Source organism: Cololabis saira, chromosome 19 (genome assembly GCF_033807715.1).
Source record: "Cololabis saira isolate AMF1-May2022 chromosome 19, fColSai1.1, whole genome shotgun sequence".
Classification (NCBI taxonomy): Eukaryota; Metazoa; Chordata; class Actinopteri; order Beloniformes; family Belonidae; genus Cololabis; species Cololabis saira.
Genome location: NC_084605.1, coordinates 29,229,690 through 29,244,811, shown reverse-complemented (window position 1 = coordinate 29,244,811; position 15,122 = coordinate 29,229,690). Strand labels below are relative to the sequence as shown.

Sequence of the window (15,122 nt, the reverse complement as noted above, 5' to 3'; positions counted from 1 at the left end):
AAGTAAGCTGTGACACACACTGTTGGCTGTTTAGGACAAATAAACAAGAAAGGTAAGCACAATAAATGATTAGTAGTAGTATTATTATTATTATTATTATTATTATTAGTAGTAGTAGTAGTAGTAGTAGTAGTATTGGTAGTAGTAGTAGTAGTAGTAGTATTGGTAGTAGTAGTAGTAGTAGTAGTATTGGTAGTAGTGGTAGTAGTAGTAGTAGTAGTAGTAGTAGTAGTAGTAGTAGTATTGGTAGTAGTGGTAGTAGTAGTAGTAGTAGTAGTAGTAGTAGTATTGGTAGTAGTAGTAGTAGTAGTAGTAGTAGTATTAGTAGTAGTAGTATTGGTAGTAGTAGTAGTAGTAGTAGTAGTAGTAGTAATGGTGGTAGTAGTAGTAGTAGTAGTAGTAGTAGTAATGGTGGTAGTAGTAGTAGTAGTATTGGTAGTAGTAGTAGTAGTAGTAGTAGTATTGGTAGTAGTAGTATTGGTAGTAGTAGTAGTATTAGTAGTAGTAGTATTGGTAGTAGTAGTGGTAGTAGTAGTAGTAGTAATGGTGGTAGTAGTAGTAGTAGTATTGGTAGTAGTAGTAGTAGTATTGGTAGTAGTAGTAGTAGTGGTATATAAATAAAATTGAATTGAATTGAAAAGCAAAAACATAAAAACAATATGATTAACCCTGAGAGATTTTGATGATCAAACCTGACCCTTCACCTTTAGTGTTAACTGCTCAGAGCAGAGACTGAACTGGTCTGTGGTGAGTCTGCTCCGCTCCGGCCAGCAGGAGGAGAGGAGGGGGGGCTGCATCTCTCCGGGTTCACATCCGGAGTGTCGGCACCACCACCACCAGCAGCAGCAGCAGCAGCTCCAGCTCCAGGAGGAACCGCGTCTCTGCTGGGTTCATGCCTCCCCCCTGAGCGGGCTGAGCTGAAGGAGCGGCGGCAGAGGCAGACATGGCGGCCAACATGTACCGGGTCGGAGGTACGTCAATGTGGACCTGCAGCCCCGCTGGTCCCCCCGGGTGGCCCGGATCCGGGGATCTGGGGCTCCAGAGCTCCGGAGCCGGGTACCCCCCCACCCCCTCACTCCCCGGGCCACTCACGTGCCGGCGGGACCGGCCCGCGGCGGCGGCGCGGGGCCGGTGGACCGGACCGGGAAGGCGGTGCTGTCCCGGGGTTCAGGACCGGACCGGGTCGGGCCTCGCGGCTAGGCTAGGCGGCTAAAGACTCAATTATGGTTCTGCGTTAAATCGACGCTTAAATCGACGCAGAACCTACGGCGTAGGGTACGCGGCGACGCGCACCGTACGCCGTAGGCTCTGCGTCGATGTAACGCGGGACCATAAATCACCTTAACGCGCTAGCTGCGTTACCATCACCAGCTAGCGCTAGCAGCAGGGCTGCACGGATCAGACCCCGAACCGAGCCCGAGCATGGCGCACACGGCCGCCTGGGTTAACCCTGCTCTTTGTGCATCATTCTTAGCGCCATTAACCCGGGGGATGCGATGAAGCAGCTGCTGTAGCTCCAGTTATTGTCTCTGTTCATGGCGGCTCGTCCTCTCGGATCTCACACCTTTACAACACCCAGGTGGCAGATCAGCCCAGATCAGTGCAGACCTGTGTGTTGGAGATATTAAAAACCACAGTGTGATATTTACTGGCCAGATATTGTCACCTTTTTAGTGAAGTTGTCCCGGTGCCTTCAGGTGTAATCGTAAACCCCAGCTTCCTCGGGCCTGTGGGCACCTCTTTAAGTTTTACCATGCCTTTTTCATAAACACACTTTAAAGGAACAGGTGGATATAGTTAATATGAGTACTGCTAAATCTTCAGGTTACTATTTTGCAATCCTGCAGCCGTGGGGTACAGCACAACAACTGGGGTGTTATTGCAAAATTAGATATTCAGAATCAGAATCAGGTTTATTGGCCAAGTCAGGTCAAACAAGACAGGGTTATTTTGCTCACTGTAAAGTAAATAAACATATGGCTCTTATTAACATATACAATTTAAAAAAAAAAAAAAAAAAGTGAAAGGTGCAGCAGTATGAGGTAGACATGGTTATTGAAAGGTGCATTGTTACAGCATATTATTGTGGTTATTGTTATTATTATTATTGCACAGTGATTGATTACTCTGCGACTCTATGAGTGTTGAGAGCTCATTAGAGTAATAATAATAATAATAATAATAATAATCACTTATTTTCTCTTAACCGTAAAGAAGTGAATGTCAATTTCTTTATTTCTTCTTCTAATCTGGATCTGAATATCCAGATTATTTTTGCATTGGATTTTGTGCCATGAGCATCATAAGTGCAGTATTTCAAATGTGCATGAATGAAGCAGTTGTTATTGACCAAAGTTGTGCTGAGTGGCTGTACATCTGGCTCGCATATAAGAAAAATGATGATAAACTGACAATCTTGCACATCAGATTATATGAATTGAGCTATTTGCCTAATAATTTAGTATTTTTAGGGGATGCAGGCATATCACAGATACACTTCATTTTTGGTGTCAAGACCTGTTTTTTTAATATTTTAAGAATATAATAATCACTGAGAATGAAATCCTTTCTTAAAATGGTTACACATAAACAAATGATTGGCTGCTAAGTGGTGTATTTAATGCATGAAGGAGAACGCTGCACAAGTTACAAAGCCAGTTTCACTCTTGGATAGTCCTCCGTGAGTGTGGGATGGAAGTTTTGTTTAATCTGCAGTGCACATCTTCAAACATTATTCTAACTCATTCTACTGGATTATTCAGTTTGGTCATTTGATGTGTTGAGGTAATCTCTCTGTGTCTGATTTGCAGATTATGTTTTCTTTGAAAACTCCTCCAGTAACCCTTACCTGATCCGCCGGATAGAAGAACTCAACAAGGTAATGCAGTGTTTGTGCTTGAGGGTGAATACCTTGGATTCTCCTCCTATCCACTGCTCGTTTAGATTGTGTCTCTTGTGTTTTGTGGATTTTAAATGTTTATTGTCTAACTGAAAGAACAGGTGCCCTCCTGTCTCCTAACTGTCGTTATTACTATTAGACACACCTTTTTGGGGGGCGTGTGCATGTTTGCATCGATGGTGGCTGAAATGAGCAGTTCAAAAACTTTTGTGACATTATGGCAAAGGTGCTAAATGTGGATGCTTTTACGAGGTTCAAATGCATTGTCATCTGGTATTTTGTCCCACTAATATGTGATAAAATCCAGAGGTATCAGTTTGAACCTATTTGGTATGTGTGTCGGTTCTCTTGTTGTCACTAAAGACAAAACAATAATTTTTTGGTTAATAGTGCTACTCAAGATCTTTTACGTGTATGAGTTTGCCATGTGCTCTGCTGCTTATGTTACGATTAGGACATTAGTCCGTTTTTAATTCAGGCTTTGTTCACAATGCCAGACCACATCAGATTTTTAGCATATCTGGATTGTATTTATATAGATTTATTTTTTTTCGACAGTGCGAACACTCAAGTACCACATGAAATGCATTTCTTTTCTTTTTTTTTTCTATTTATTTATTATTTCTGACAAATATGATTCCACCCACAAACAAACGTGGTTTCAAAGGTGCTTCGACTCTGATTTGCAAAAATGCATTTCAAACTGGTCTGGTTGCTCGTATAGGACTTCAAACCGCCTTTGTCTTTTGCAATGCAATACAAACAATGCATATGTCTACCAGAGTGATGGAAATGATGAAGGATTCCTCCATTAGTTGGCCTTAGCTCTGTTAGTTAGTAGCTAAATTGCCTGGACCATGCAGCCAGCTGTACTGACATGAAGTAGGACGTGAAAACACCCTCCATCTCTGGTGCTCTCTCGTAACTTACAATTTAACTTTCTGATTCTCGTCAGACAAGAATATTTAGGTTTTTAAATACCTAACATGTTTTTCGGCAATTACTCACTTCGGCAATTTATCAGCTGATGTTAGAAGGGTGTGTGAAACACCTGTCTTAACTCTCGTAACTTGTTGAAACATTTTATTGAGGCTTCACACAACCATTAGTAACAGTAACAAAGCTAGTCCACTGCCCTCCATTTTAGTTTGTTTACATCACTTCTGTGTGTAGGTTGCCATAGCGCAGGTGTAGATTTGCAGTCATCTCTAATGACCCGCAGAAGTGTTGGCAGAGTCAATGATTTGCATATCATTCCAACAGTTTATAAGCTTGAAACTTCCTACTAGTCAGTTTGAACTGATGGTCTTCTCTGGGTTGAAGGTGAAACACCTTTGAGAACCAAGAAAAGAGTTTCTCCTTTGCTCAGTGCAAAACAATTAAAGTAAAAACAACAAGTAAGTAAAAATTGCAGATATGCAAAATAATAATGTTAGAATAAAAATTATAAAGTCTATGAGGGTTACCTTAGCAGCCATATGGATTAGGAGAGATCAGCAAGGATGCACAGATCTGATCACTTCAAATATTTACCGTAATGTAAACTGTCAGTGATAAAGACCAGATTCTAATTGGATATTTTATTGGATTAGGGTTGGGAGTGTGAACATAAGCAATAGATAATTCATTGCTAAAGGGGTTGATGTTATGTTTGAAAAGTCATAAGTGGTCAAAGGACAAAATGAGACATCAAGACCTTTTTTTTTGGTTATAAATATAAGAGTGTTGCAGCTGGACCAGGTTCAAGTCCTGACCTTTTGTTGTCGGTCATTTTCTATGCCCGTTTCCTGCCACTCTCCCCTTTTAAATAAAAGCCACTGGTGTTAAAAAATGGATGTGAAAATCTGCGAGAAATTGATGGTGTGAAATGTATGATAATCCATCGTATTACAATATATTTCTGCTATTTTGTTTTCATACTTATTGACTTGTAAACCACCTGGTCTATCCTGCAATTCCTTCAAAATTAGTTTAATGGGAAAAGAAAAGAAAGAAAGAGAAAACCAGTAGGTCGTGCAGGCAGGCAGTCAAATGTTCTACTCCCACATTCAGTCGCCCCACATCAGTCATAGCATTAAATGCTGGCCGAGTCTTTAATCCTGTAGGCTTAATTATATGGCGAAACAATAAATCAATCATCTTTTCAGAAAACACTGCTGCCTTGGTCAGCCTGTCACAGCAGCATAGCTTGATGATTACACAAAGGCGCCAGTTCACTGGGGAAATTTAAGAATTATGTAGGGAGGTGTTGCTGCTTCTGTCAACCTGGATCTTTCTCCTACCGTTTCAGACTGCGAGTGGGAATGTGGAGGCCAAGGTGGTTTGTTTCTACAGAAGGAGAGATATCTCTCACAGCCTCATCCAGCTCGCAGATAAACATGCAAGTGAGTAGTAACCTCTTTCAGACTTTCACTCGACACGTCGCAAGCAAATGAAAGCTGCAGTCCCATTTCAGACGGCCCGGTTTCTCTTGTGAACAGCTGAAACAGTAAAAATGTATTGATCGATTAACTGACAGCTGGGGATATTTGCTGGATTTAGCTTCCCAAATGTGAGGATAGACTTATTTTTTTCTGTTTTAGGATCATTCAAAGATGCATTGCTTTGGGTTTTGGAGCTGATAAGGCAACACAAACAATAGGATTTTGGGGTGCTCATTTGTTTTGTTTTAAACACTTCTGATATCTTTGACACCACCCATTCATTGGTCATAGGAAAATATATAGCAAACCTGTGTTTGGCTTTTAGCTGAATTTGAAAATCATTCAGGAATGTCATTATAATATCTGCATTTTACTCATTTCCAGCAGCATTTTCACTTTGGTCCTTTTTACATGAGGCGTTTTTAGATTGGATCCCGCTAATATCGCTGGACAATGAACGTGTGTTTAACGTGCGTTGGCACCTCGGGCCTGAAGGCGAGTCGGGAGGCGTTCTCTGCGAAACATAATTGAAACATGATGTATAATCCCTGCATCAGTAGGGTGATATGTGGTGTCAGACAGATGTAATGTTCAAAATGAGGATGGATACATTTCGTGATGGGCGTTTTTTGGCTGGGTTTTGCTTCTTGCTAACTCCGGTTTGTCGTTTTTGTGGCTACTTGTTCAAACAATGGACCATCCTTTATGGTTCTGAACATACGCCGGTTTATGGCGTCACGGCTCCGAGGCCGAGTAGCTCGCGGATCTCCTTGTCTCCACAGTTACTTATCTTGCTAATAAAAGGCCCTACCTGTGATGTCCTGCTGCTGTTGTTACTCTCATCAGTTGTTTCCTTATTTTATAAAACAATAATAATAATGGGTTGTACTCGGGGTACGTGATCAACAAACCCCTCCCACGACCCGCTACCCTGCGTTAGTTCTGTTTACATTAGTCCCGACCAGCGGTTAAGACTGCCCTCGGAGGAGAGTTATTCATGGAGCAGCTCGACACGCCGCCCTGCGTCGGTCAAGGTAAAAGGGAAACACGACACGGTAGATTTGCGCGTTAACCGCGGGGTATTCACCAACGTGAAAGGGGCTTTTGTAACATTTGCTGCCAGCGAGATGTTTGTTTTCACGTTGACCACAGTGCAACCATTTTTGTCAATGCAGAGAAAGGGATCACATGGCCGGTGAAGCAACCCTTTTTACCTGTGCCCATTTCCGCAATCAAACAAACCATTAGTCACTTTCTCACATTTATAAGTTATTCCTTTCTGGTGAGGCAATCTCTGTTTTTATGAGCAGCAGTGAGATAAAGAGCAACGGGAGACATTCAGCCCTGAGCACTGACAGGAATGTGTTGGGGGTAAATGTGTGTGTGTGATCAAAGTGGTTGATTTTAATTAGATTTTGCGAGCACAAAGAACAAATGCAGAAACTACAGCACACAAGAGACATCATCACAATGCTGTGCCAGTTCCACAAGCTGTTTGGTATCCACTGGAAAGCTGGTCTGAAGGAGAAACGGGACAAAAACAATAGATTTTATTGCTGCATCCTACACAGTAAACAAGAAAACCATTTGATTTATAGTTTGGAAAAGTATGATTTATAGGGGTAAAACCTATCCTGCAATGTTCACAGGGGCCAAAGCTGAAATGTTCAACTACTGAATGAAAGTCTCTGGCTGAAAGATTGTACATGTTTTGCTCTAAATCAGTTTTTATTGATTGAGGATATTTCTAGTTGTAATTGGGGTGAATAACTGGTCCCCCAGATGGCTCCTGTTATTGTTCCCTTATGTACGTCACAATAAGGCAGATTTGGTCTAAACTTGTAGCACTGTATTTCTGTCATTTTTTTCGTAAACTTTTTTTTATATATACAAAGAAAAGACAGATGGAGAAAATGCTTTGTTTTATACCCTGCTTATTTCATTCTTTTATCGACTGAAATAAACAGTTGTGACCTTTGTCCAATATTGCAACGACAAATAGAAGTTTTTGCAATTTTATTCACATCTGTATTTCTTTAATAGCAAGTTGGCGAGATTTGCAGCTGACCTGCTACTGCTTTTGCACTGATTCCCATTTCATGTATTGTTGTCTTGTATCTCTTATACTTCTTATTTTGTCTTCAGAGTTTTGGAATTGGCTCCGTTGTTGTTGCATCCCCTTTCACCTACACAAGAGATGTGAATACAATTATATTTTGTGGCATTTAAAGCTGCCAAAAATTAGCTGAGCGTGATTCCTTTCTCTTCACACCCTTTTATAATTTTAATGTGTTTAAATGCAGCAGTTAAGTTTTGTGGCAGTCTTTAACCTCTCAGAGATGATTGAAATTATGTATCCAAAACCATTTAAAATGTTTAGAAATTGACATTTGGATTTACATGCTTTCTATAAGATGTTTAAATTGCATTCTTTTAGAAGAATATGAGACTATTGTAATGCCAAAGTACCAACCGAAAAAATATGTAAAACTATAGTTTTCAGTGTCAAATAATCTAATGCCTGGTTATTTAATAGTGATATAGAACTGTGTGCTAAGTGAGCTGCAGCAAAGCATCTACGAAGGTATTTATGGTTGAGCATGGATCTTAAAAGTACATTTCTTTATTGGTTGTATTTGTGATAGTTTGGGCCTCTTAGTGGAGGATGTCATGCAAAGCGTTGAAGCTATTTATCTATCAATGAAACGGCTCAGTCCTGAAGTCCCGTATCATGTCTGATGGGTAAATGAGTGGATCCATACAGCTATGGTCTGTTCTTCAGTAATGTAACTGTTACTACCCCCCTCGCCCCCAAACTTGATGCAAACATAGTTACATCTTCCAATAAGTTTCCTGATGTAATTTTCCCTGTATGCGCCACTGCAGAGGAGTTGGAAGAGGAGAAGGAAAGCCCAACAGAAACAGACCTGACAGAAAAACAGAAACATCAGCTTCGTCACAGAGAGCTCTTCCTCTCCCGACAGTATGAGAGTCTACCTGCAACACACATCAGGTATTACACACAAGCTTGCACACACAGTGGACCGTCCGGCGCGTGACCAGCAGGCTGTGCCCACGGCTGGTCAAGCATTCAGCCACAAGCACATCACAACACTACCCACTTCCTTTGTCTGAGTAATACATGGTGCGTGCTTCCCTTTCTCGCTCTCTATCAGGGGGAAGTGCAGTGTGGCGTTACTGAATGAGACTGAATCAGTTCTTTCGTACCTTGACAAAGAGGTAAGTGGTGGGGTGCAGGAATCTTTTATTACTTGTTGGTTTAAGAGTGTATCCTAGAATGTCATACTTTACTTTAATTTAAAAGAAAAATGATCAAATACACTCTTAAGAAAGTAGTTATCCCCCCCCTTGAGTAGTAGATTTAATCACATTAAATAGATGGACTTGGTAATTATCTCATCAGTCCACTCTCAGAAGCTATTGATGATATAAAGCAATTTCCAATTATCTGTCTAGAGCAAGTGTCGGCAACCCGCGGCTCTAGAGCCGCATGCGGCTCTTTAGCGCCGCCCTGGTGGCTCCTGGAGCTTTTTCAGAAATGTTTGACCTTTTTTTTCTTCTTTTTTTTTTTTACCTTTTTTCTTTATCTTCTTTTCTTTCTTTCTCATAATTTTGACTTTTTTCTCGACATTTCGACTTTTTTCTCGACATTTCGACTTTTTTCTCGTCATTTCGACTTTTTTCTCGTCATTTCGACTTTTTTCTCAACATTTCGGCTTTTTTCTCGAAATTTTGACTCTTTTCTTGACATTTCGACTTTTTTCTCGAGATTGTACTTCAACATTAATCTCGACATTTCAACTTTTTTCTCGAAATTTCGACTTTTTTCTCAACATTTCGACTTTTTTCTCGAAATTTCGACTTTTTTCTCGACATTTCACCTTTCGCCATTTGCCTTCATTCTAAGGCTTATACAAGACTTTTCATTTTCATTTATTTGCGGCTCCAGACATTGGTTTTTTGTGTTTTTGGTCCAATATGGCTCTTTCAACATTTTGGGTTGCCGATCCCTGGTCTAGAGGGTTAACTGTTGAGATGCCGACATGTGAACTATTAAACTGATTTAACAACTGGACTTTTACTCTATAATTTGTAGTAATTTCCTTCCTTTCTTCAGGATACCTTCTTCTACTCGCTTGTGTACGACCCAACGCAGAAGACTCTGTTGGCTGACAAAGGGGAGATCAGAGTGGGACCGCGCTTTCAGGCAGATGTACCTGAAATGTTACAAGAGGGTACATGATGCCATTTGTTATAGATGCAACATTATTCAACAAAATTAATCCTGTTCTGAAAACAACAGCAAATGTATTGTATTTGGTAAAATCATAGCTTGTGTAATATCTTTAGACAATGATGGAAGATTCCAGAGTTGAATCAACACTAGACTAATTAATAAATGGAAATAAGTTTAAACTGCCATAAGGGACCAAAAATGAAGTGAATCAATGCAGTTTTGAGTGGCGATCTCCTGATCAGAACACGTGATTGGAAACTGGGGCCAATTGCAAAATTTCCAAATTATTCAGTGGAAATTATCTTTTTTTCTTCTTCAATAATTACATCATTTATTTGTTTGTCATCTATTCTCAAGTTTCCCCATCAACAATCGCAGTTTCAGGCAGGGAGTAAATGTCATATTCAACCCTGAGTAGCAGCTGTAGCTTGTGAACTGACTTGTGTGTTTCTAGTGTTTTCAATTTAGCAACTCTTGTAACTAAATAAAGTTTATTTAAAAGATATATGTATAGCACCTTTCACAGAGAAGGGTATATCACAAGGTGCTTCACAAAGAGTAAACATAGTACAATAAATGTAAAAATACAATTAAAAACGAGAAGATGCAGATAAAAAAACCTCCTAGAGTAAAAGTACATAAAATCAGCATGGTCATAAAACAACCCTCTCACCACTAATGTTTAAAAGCTTGGAGAAACAGGTGGGTTTTAAGTTTGCTCTTAAAAGCGTTGATGGAGTCCAGAGAACGTAGAGACAGCGGGAGATGGTTCCAGAGCCTCGGTGCGACGGCCTGGAAGGAGCCATCTCCTCGCGTCTTGAAATGGTTGCGAAGGACCATCAGCAAGCTCTGGTCAAATGATCTCAGCCTCCGAGATGGAGTGTAGAGGCTTAGTAGGTCCTTGATGTAGGAGGAGACCTGACCACGCAGAGCTCTAAAAGTCAGCACCAAGATTTCAAAGTTAAAATGAAAAGGGACGGGGAGCCAGTGAAGATTTTTTTTAAACTGGGGTGATGTCAGCCCTTCTGTCAGAGCAGCCTTGTGTTTTCAGACTTAGGAAACAATTTTTCCCAAAAACGGTGTCGAGCTACAAATCTAGCACCAAATCTATACACGTTGATAAAAGTCATGAATTTTATATTAGCTTGGTTTGTCTAATGTTAAATTTCTTAATGCTGCAAACATGTTCTGTTCTAACTCAAAACTGCATTGATTCACATCATCTTGGTTTCTTTCGACAGTTTACATTCTTTACCATCTAGTAATGGATTTGGTGACTGCGTCACCTTTTGTACTCAAGCTCCTTGTTTTGTCTTGAAGATATTTCCTGTCTGCTTTGCAGGAGAGCCAGATGACAGGGACCAGTCCAAACTAGAAGAGAAGCTCTGGGACCCAGAGTGTCCTCTCACCAACAAACAGATAGACCAATTCTTAGTCGTGGCACGGTAGGTCACCTTCACACCAAGCAACATTTCAGGAAAATGCAAAGAAGAAACGTTGCCGTTCCTTGACTGACCACTAGGGTGCAGCTCCAAAAGCTAATTAATCTCCTCCTCTGACCAAGTGTCCAACTTTAGAGTAAAAAATAAAAATACTTACAGCCTGGTTCAAAAAACTCCTTTAGATCTGTGATGAGTTTACCGTGGGTGAATTTTATTCTACCACATGGTGTGAAATGATATAAAGCGGCACATTTATGTGCAATTAATTTTGGGGGGGGTTTTGGAGTTTTTATTGGGAGCAAACACAGCCAATGGCTCGCTGTCTTCAACTTGGCTGCTTAGAGATTCACCCTGTATTGAGTGAAGGTCTTTATTCATAGGTCAGAGCACATTCATTGATGTTTTGTTGAATGCGGGTTGGTCTGGAAGTGTGTGAGCATGAAGCTTAGCTAAGCAGCACGCTTATGTACGTCGGCCAAATGCAGTGGTCATTTCTGAGGTCACCCCTGAAAACATTTGAAACGGGAGGTTCCTCTATGAATGTTTTGTGACATCTTCGCGCCTCCTGCATTGGTTTACTGAAGAGCTGGGAGCAACATCCACAATGATGTCAGTGCAAACTCATAGTTTGTCATCCTGCAGGCTTGTCCGACTGCAACAGGTCTAAGACTGCGAGCGGCGGTTTGAGCAACAGGGTGTCTCAGCGGAGCCCTGTCCTCATTTCAGCTCTGGCAGCGCTCACTTTGGATGTTGTTTCCATAGCAACACTTGAGCTGACGATGTTCCGATAAATCTGAATGAGTATAACGTGATAACAATTAGCATAGGTTAAACTAAGCTACAATGGATAAATGGGCCTGAAGTTAGGTGGGCATGTACTGGTTTCCATTCCTGCTCAGTCTGTCCAGCAACTCGGCGCTGCTCAGTACGGAAGGACACGGAAGGAAACCAGTCTACAGAAAAGCTGTGAGTGAAATCACAGGGGGGTTTGGTCCAATCTTTCTCACATAGTTTGTGCTTTCAACTTGTTTCTGCACTGACCCACATGATAAACATGTACATAATCAGACTGTAAATTAAGTTCTTATACAGTCACAGATTGAATATCTCTTAATTTGTACACTTGGTGGCCTCTATTGATGTAAAAGATGGAACATCAGCCTCATTTTTTAATGTTTAATATGCACCTCTGTCTTTAATAAAGGGATTGGCTCATAAAAGTTTTAGATGTAATGTTTAATTCGAGGCATAGCTTAAAAGTAGAAACCAGAAGAAATGGTTTATAAGTTATTGAAGCCACTAATGATGATAGTCTATAAATAAGTATTGCTGTGTTGGGGGAAGGTAAAAGCGGCAGACTAAAATCACCAGCCCTGCTCTATGTGTGATTATGATGAAATTAAATGAGTATATATTATGCTTCTTTTTGTTTTTTCCTCTGAAGTTTGTGATTACTTTTTTAGGGCGGTTGGGACCTTTGCCAGAGCGTTGGACTGCAGCAGTTCAGTTAGACAGCCGAGCTTACACATGAGTGCAGCCGCAGCCTCACGAGATATCACACTGGTGGGTTGGACACACTCCCTCTGCAGCACCTAATCAGTATTTAAATGATGGGTATTAACTTTCCGTCTGCTTGCGCTGGCTGCAGTTCCATGCGATGGACACGCTGCATCGCCATAATTACGATTTGTCCAGTGCACTGAGTGTGCTGGTCCCAGCGGGAGGGCCAGTGCTCTGCAGGGATGAGATGGAGGAGTGGAGCGCCTCAGAAGCCGCCATGTTTGAAGAGGCATTAGAGAAATATGGAAAAGACTTCAACGACATCCGACAAGACTTTGTAAGTTCTGTTGTCACTGCAGTCATACTTTGACTTGTGTCAGTCGCCTGCAACAGCAAACTGCCGATGTGATTTGAAATATACAATGCAGAGTCTCATTCATTCCATTTATATTTGTAATCTCGGTTATTTATTTATTTAGTAATAAGGTGTGTTTTAATATCGTGAGCTTATTTCTTGCTGAAAATGTCAGTCAGAAGAAATATGTTGTAATTGAATGAATTCAAGTAAAACTGTTGTTTAGACACATTTAAAGACAGATTTTAACTGGCCCCTCAAACCTCTCAGGGATGAATAGTCAAATTTTTTTATATTACCGTTCTCCCCACCCTACCTTTTTTTTTTTTTTTTTTTTTTTAATGAACAATAAAGTCAGGTTAAAGTTTTACACCGCAGCTGCAGGTGCTCATGAATACTTATTAAATGTGTGAATCACTGTGTGTTTTCATCTGCGACCAGATCGAGCGAAGCCAGTAGCTCGAAGCCTCTGTGGTCACGATGTCTCTCGCTCATGAATATACATGAGGGCTTCACACCCAGATGGCAAGAACATGAGATATTAATATCATTAATTTGCGCTCTGTCTCTCTCTCTCTCCGTATCTCTCTCTGTCCTCACTCCACATTTTACTCTTTGTGCTTGGGAAGCTGCCATGGAAGTCTCTGACCAGTATCATAGAGTACTACTACATGTGGAAGACCACAGACAGATATGTGCAACAGGTGAGTTTACTGCAGTATTGTCTGAACAGTCATGATGAGATATTGTGTCTCCCCGTCTCACCGCTGCGGTAGATATACTTTATTTATCCCAAGCTGGGAAATTGTAGTGTAGCGGCAGCATTACACATAGTGACAGTGGACAACATATAGGATAAGAATAAGTAAGTATAAGAACAGACTGTACAAAATTTACATCATAAATTTACGTCTCTTAAAAATGGATAATACCAATCTAGTTTTACTCCAGAACATGTTAAACGTTACTCCATACAAGTTAAAAACAATGAAATATTCTGTCATAACAATTTCAACATAAAGCATTTTTCATTAGTTATTCCCTTCCTGTAAGATGAAAGATCTCCTAAATTCCCGTACCTCCCAGTTGTAGCACAGGTTTTCTGTCAAAAATGTAATATCACATTCAGCCCAAGACTGAAACTTCAAAAACCCTTCATCTACAAAAGTATTTATCACTGTTCAAAGGCTGGGAGTTTATCCTATATTCCCCGCCTTTGTGTAACATTGGCAGGGTGGATCAAATGTTCTCAAACTAAGCAGGGGTTGTGAGATCACTGGATGAGAATCGCAGAGAAAGATTACTTGTCATTTCAATGAAATCTTTACAGACTGGCTTTAGAAAGGTTTTGCTCAGTCTGAAGGAATCCTTGTGTGAAACAGCTGCTTTTAAAGTTGGTTGACAACAATCATTCTCTGTTTCTCCATGAGCAGAAGAGACTGAAGGCAGCTGAAGCAGAAAGCAAACTGAAACAGGTTTATATCCCTACATAGTAAGTACATGTCATTTCTCTGTCAATAGCTGCAAAGATGAGTTCTTTTATTGTGTTTTGACAGTGCTGCAGTCATAATCTGTCTTAATTTATTTATATTTTCTCTCTCTAACAGTAACAAACCCAACCCCAACCAGATCTCAATGACCAATGGCAAGATGGCAGCTGTGAATGGAGCGGGGCCCGGGGCCTTCCATGCAGCAGGAGGCGGCAGAGCCTGCGAGAGCTGTTACAGTAAGTTTTAATTTTGTTCTTTTTGATTACAACACCTGTTTTAAAAAAAAAAAATCACAAGTCGCGCTTGCAGTAAACATTTTCACTAAAGAAAAGAGAAATTAATCTGTGATAAAGGTAGCGCCGGGGGGGACGGTGTTTCCATTGAACTGTTTTTTTCTGTATGAGCATCATTCTCCTGGTTCTTTCTCCGTATCTCCTGCAAGATTTGTACAAAAACATCTTTAGTCTTTGACAAATTATTGCAACTAAAAAAAAGTAGTGTTAGCACAATTATATCATATTAACGAGGACAAAAACGGCTGCAAACTAGATTTTGATGACTTTAGATTGACCGCTTACATCACATCCAGCGCTGCCAGAGGCGTGCAAATGTGAAAAAAGTGTTACCCATGCTATAAACTGGACTTTTGAAACGTCTAAAAAAACCAAAGCATAGAAAGGTTTACAGGATTTCCTTTGTGGTATTTAGGTTGTGCGCAAATCTAGGGGTAAAAGAAATGCAACTATTATCTCCTG

General features: G+C 40.5%; 1 protein-coding gene across 1 annotated transcript in view; it reads left to right on the top strand.

Annotated features, from left to right (window-relative positions):
- Positions 1-752: 752 nt before the first annotated feature.
- Positions 753-15,122, top strand: part of mta3 (metastasis associated 1 family, member 3) — a 28,925-nt gene continuing 14,555 nt past the window's right edge. The window contains exons 1-12 of the mRNA XM_061709068.1: positions 753-971; positions 2,811-2,878; positions 5,190-5,283; positions 8,209-8,335; positions 8,499-8,562; positions 9,461-9,578; positions 10,923-11,025; positions 12,486-12,585; positions 12,671-12,859; positions 13,507-13,581; positions 14,311-14,369; positions 14,485-14,603. Of these exons, the coding sequence (XP_061565052.1) occupies positions 944-971; positions 2,811-2,878; positions 5,190-5,283; positions 8,209-8,335; positions 8,499-8,562; positions 9,461-9,578; positions 10,923-11,025; positions 12,486-12,585; positions 12,671-12,859; positions 13,507-13,581; positions 14,311-14,369; positions 14,485-14,603 (1,144 nt within the window). The 5' untranslated portion in view covers positions 753-943. The remainder of the gene's footprint in view (positions 972-2,810; positions 2,879-5,189; positions 5,284-8,208; positions 8,336-8,498; positions 8,563-9,460; positions 9,579-10,922; positions 11,026-12,485; positions 12,586-12,670; positions 12,860-13,506; positions 13,582-14,310; positions 14,370-14,484; positions 14,604-15,122) is intronic.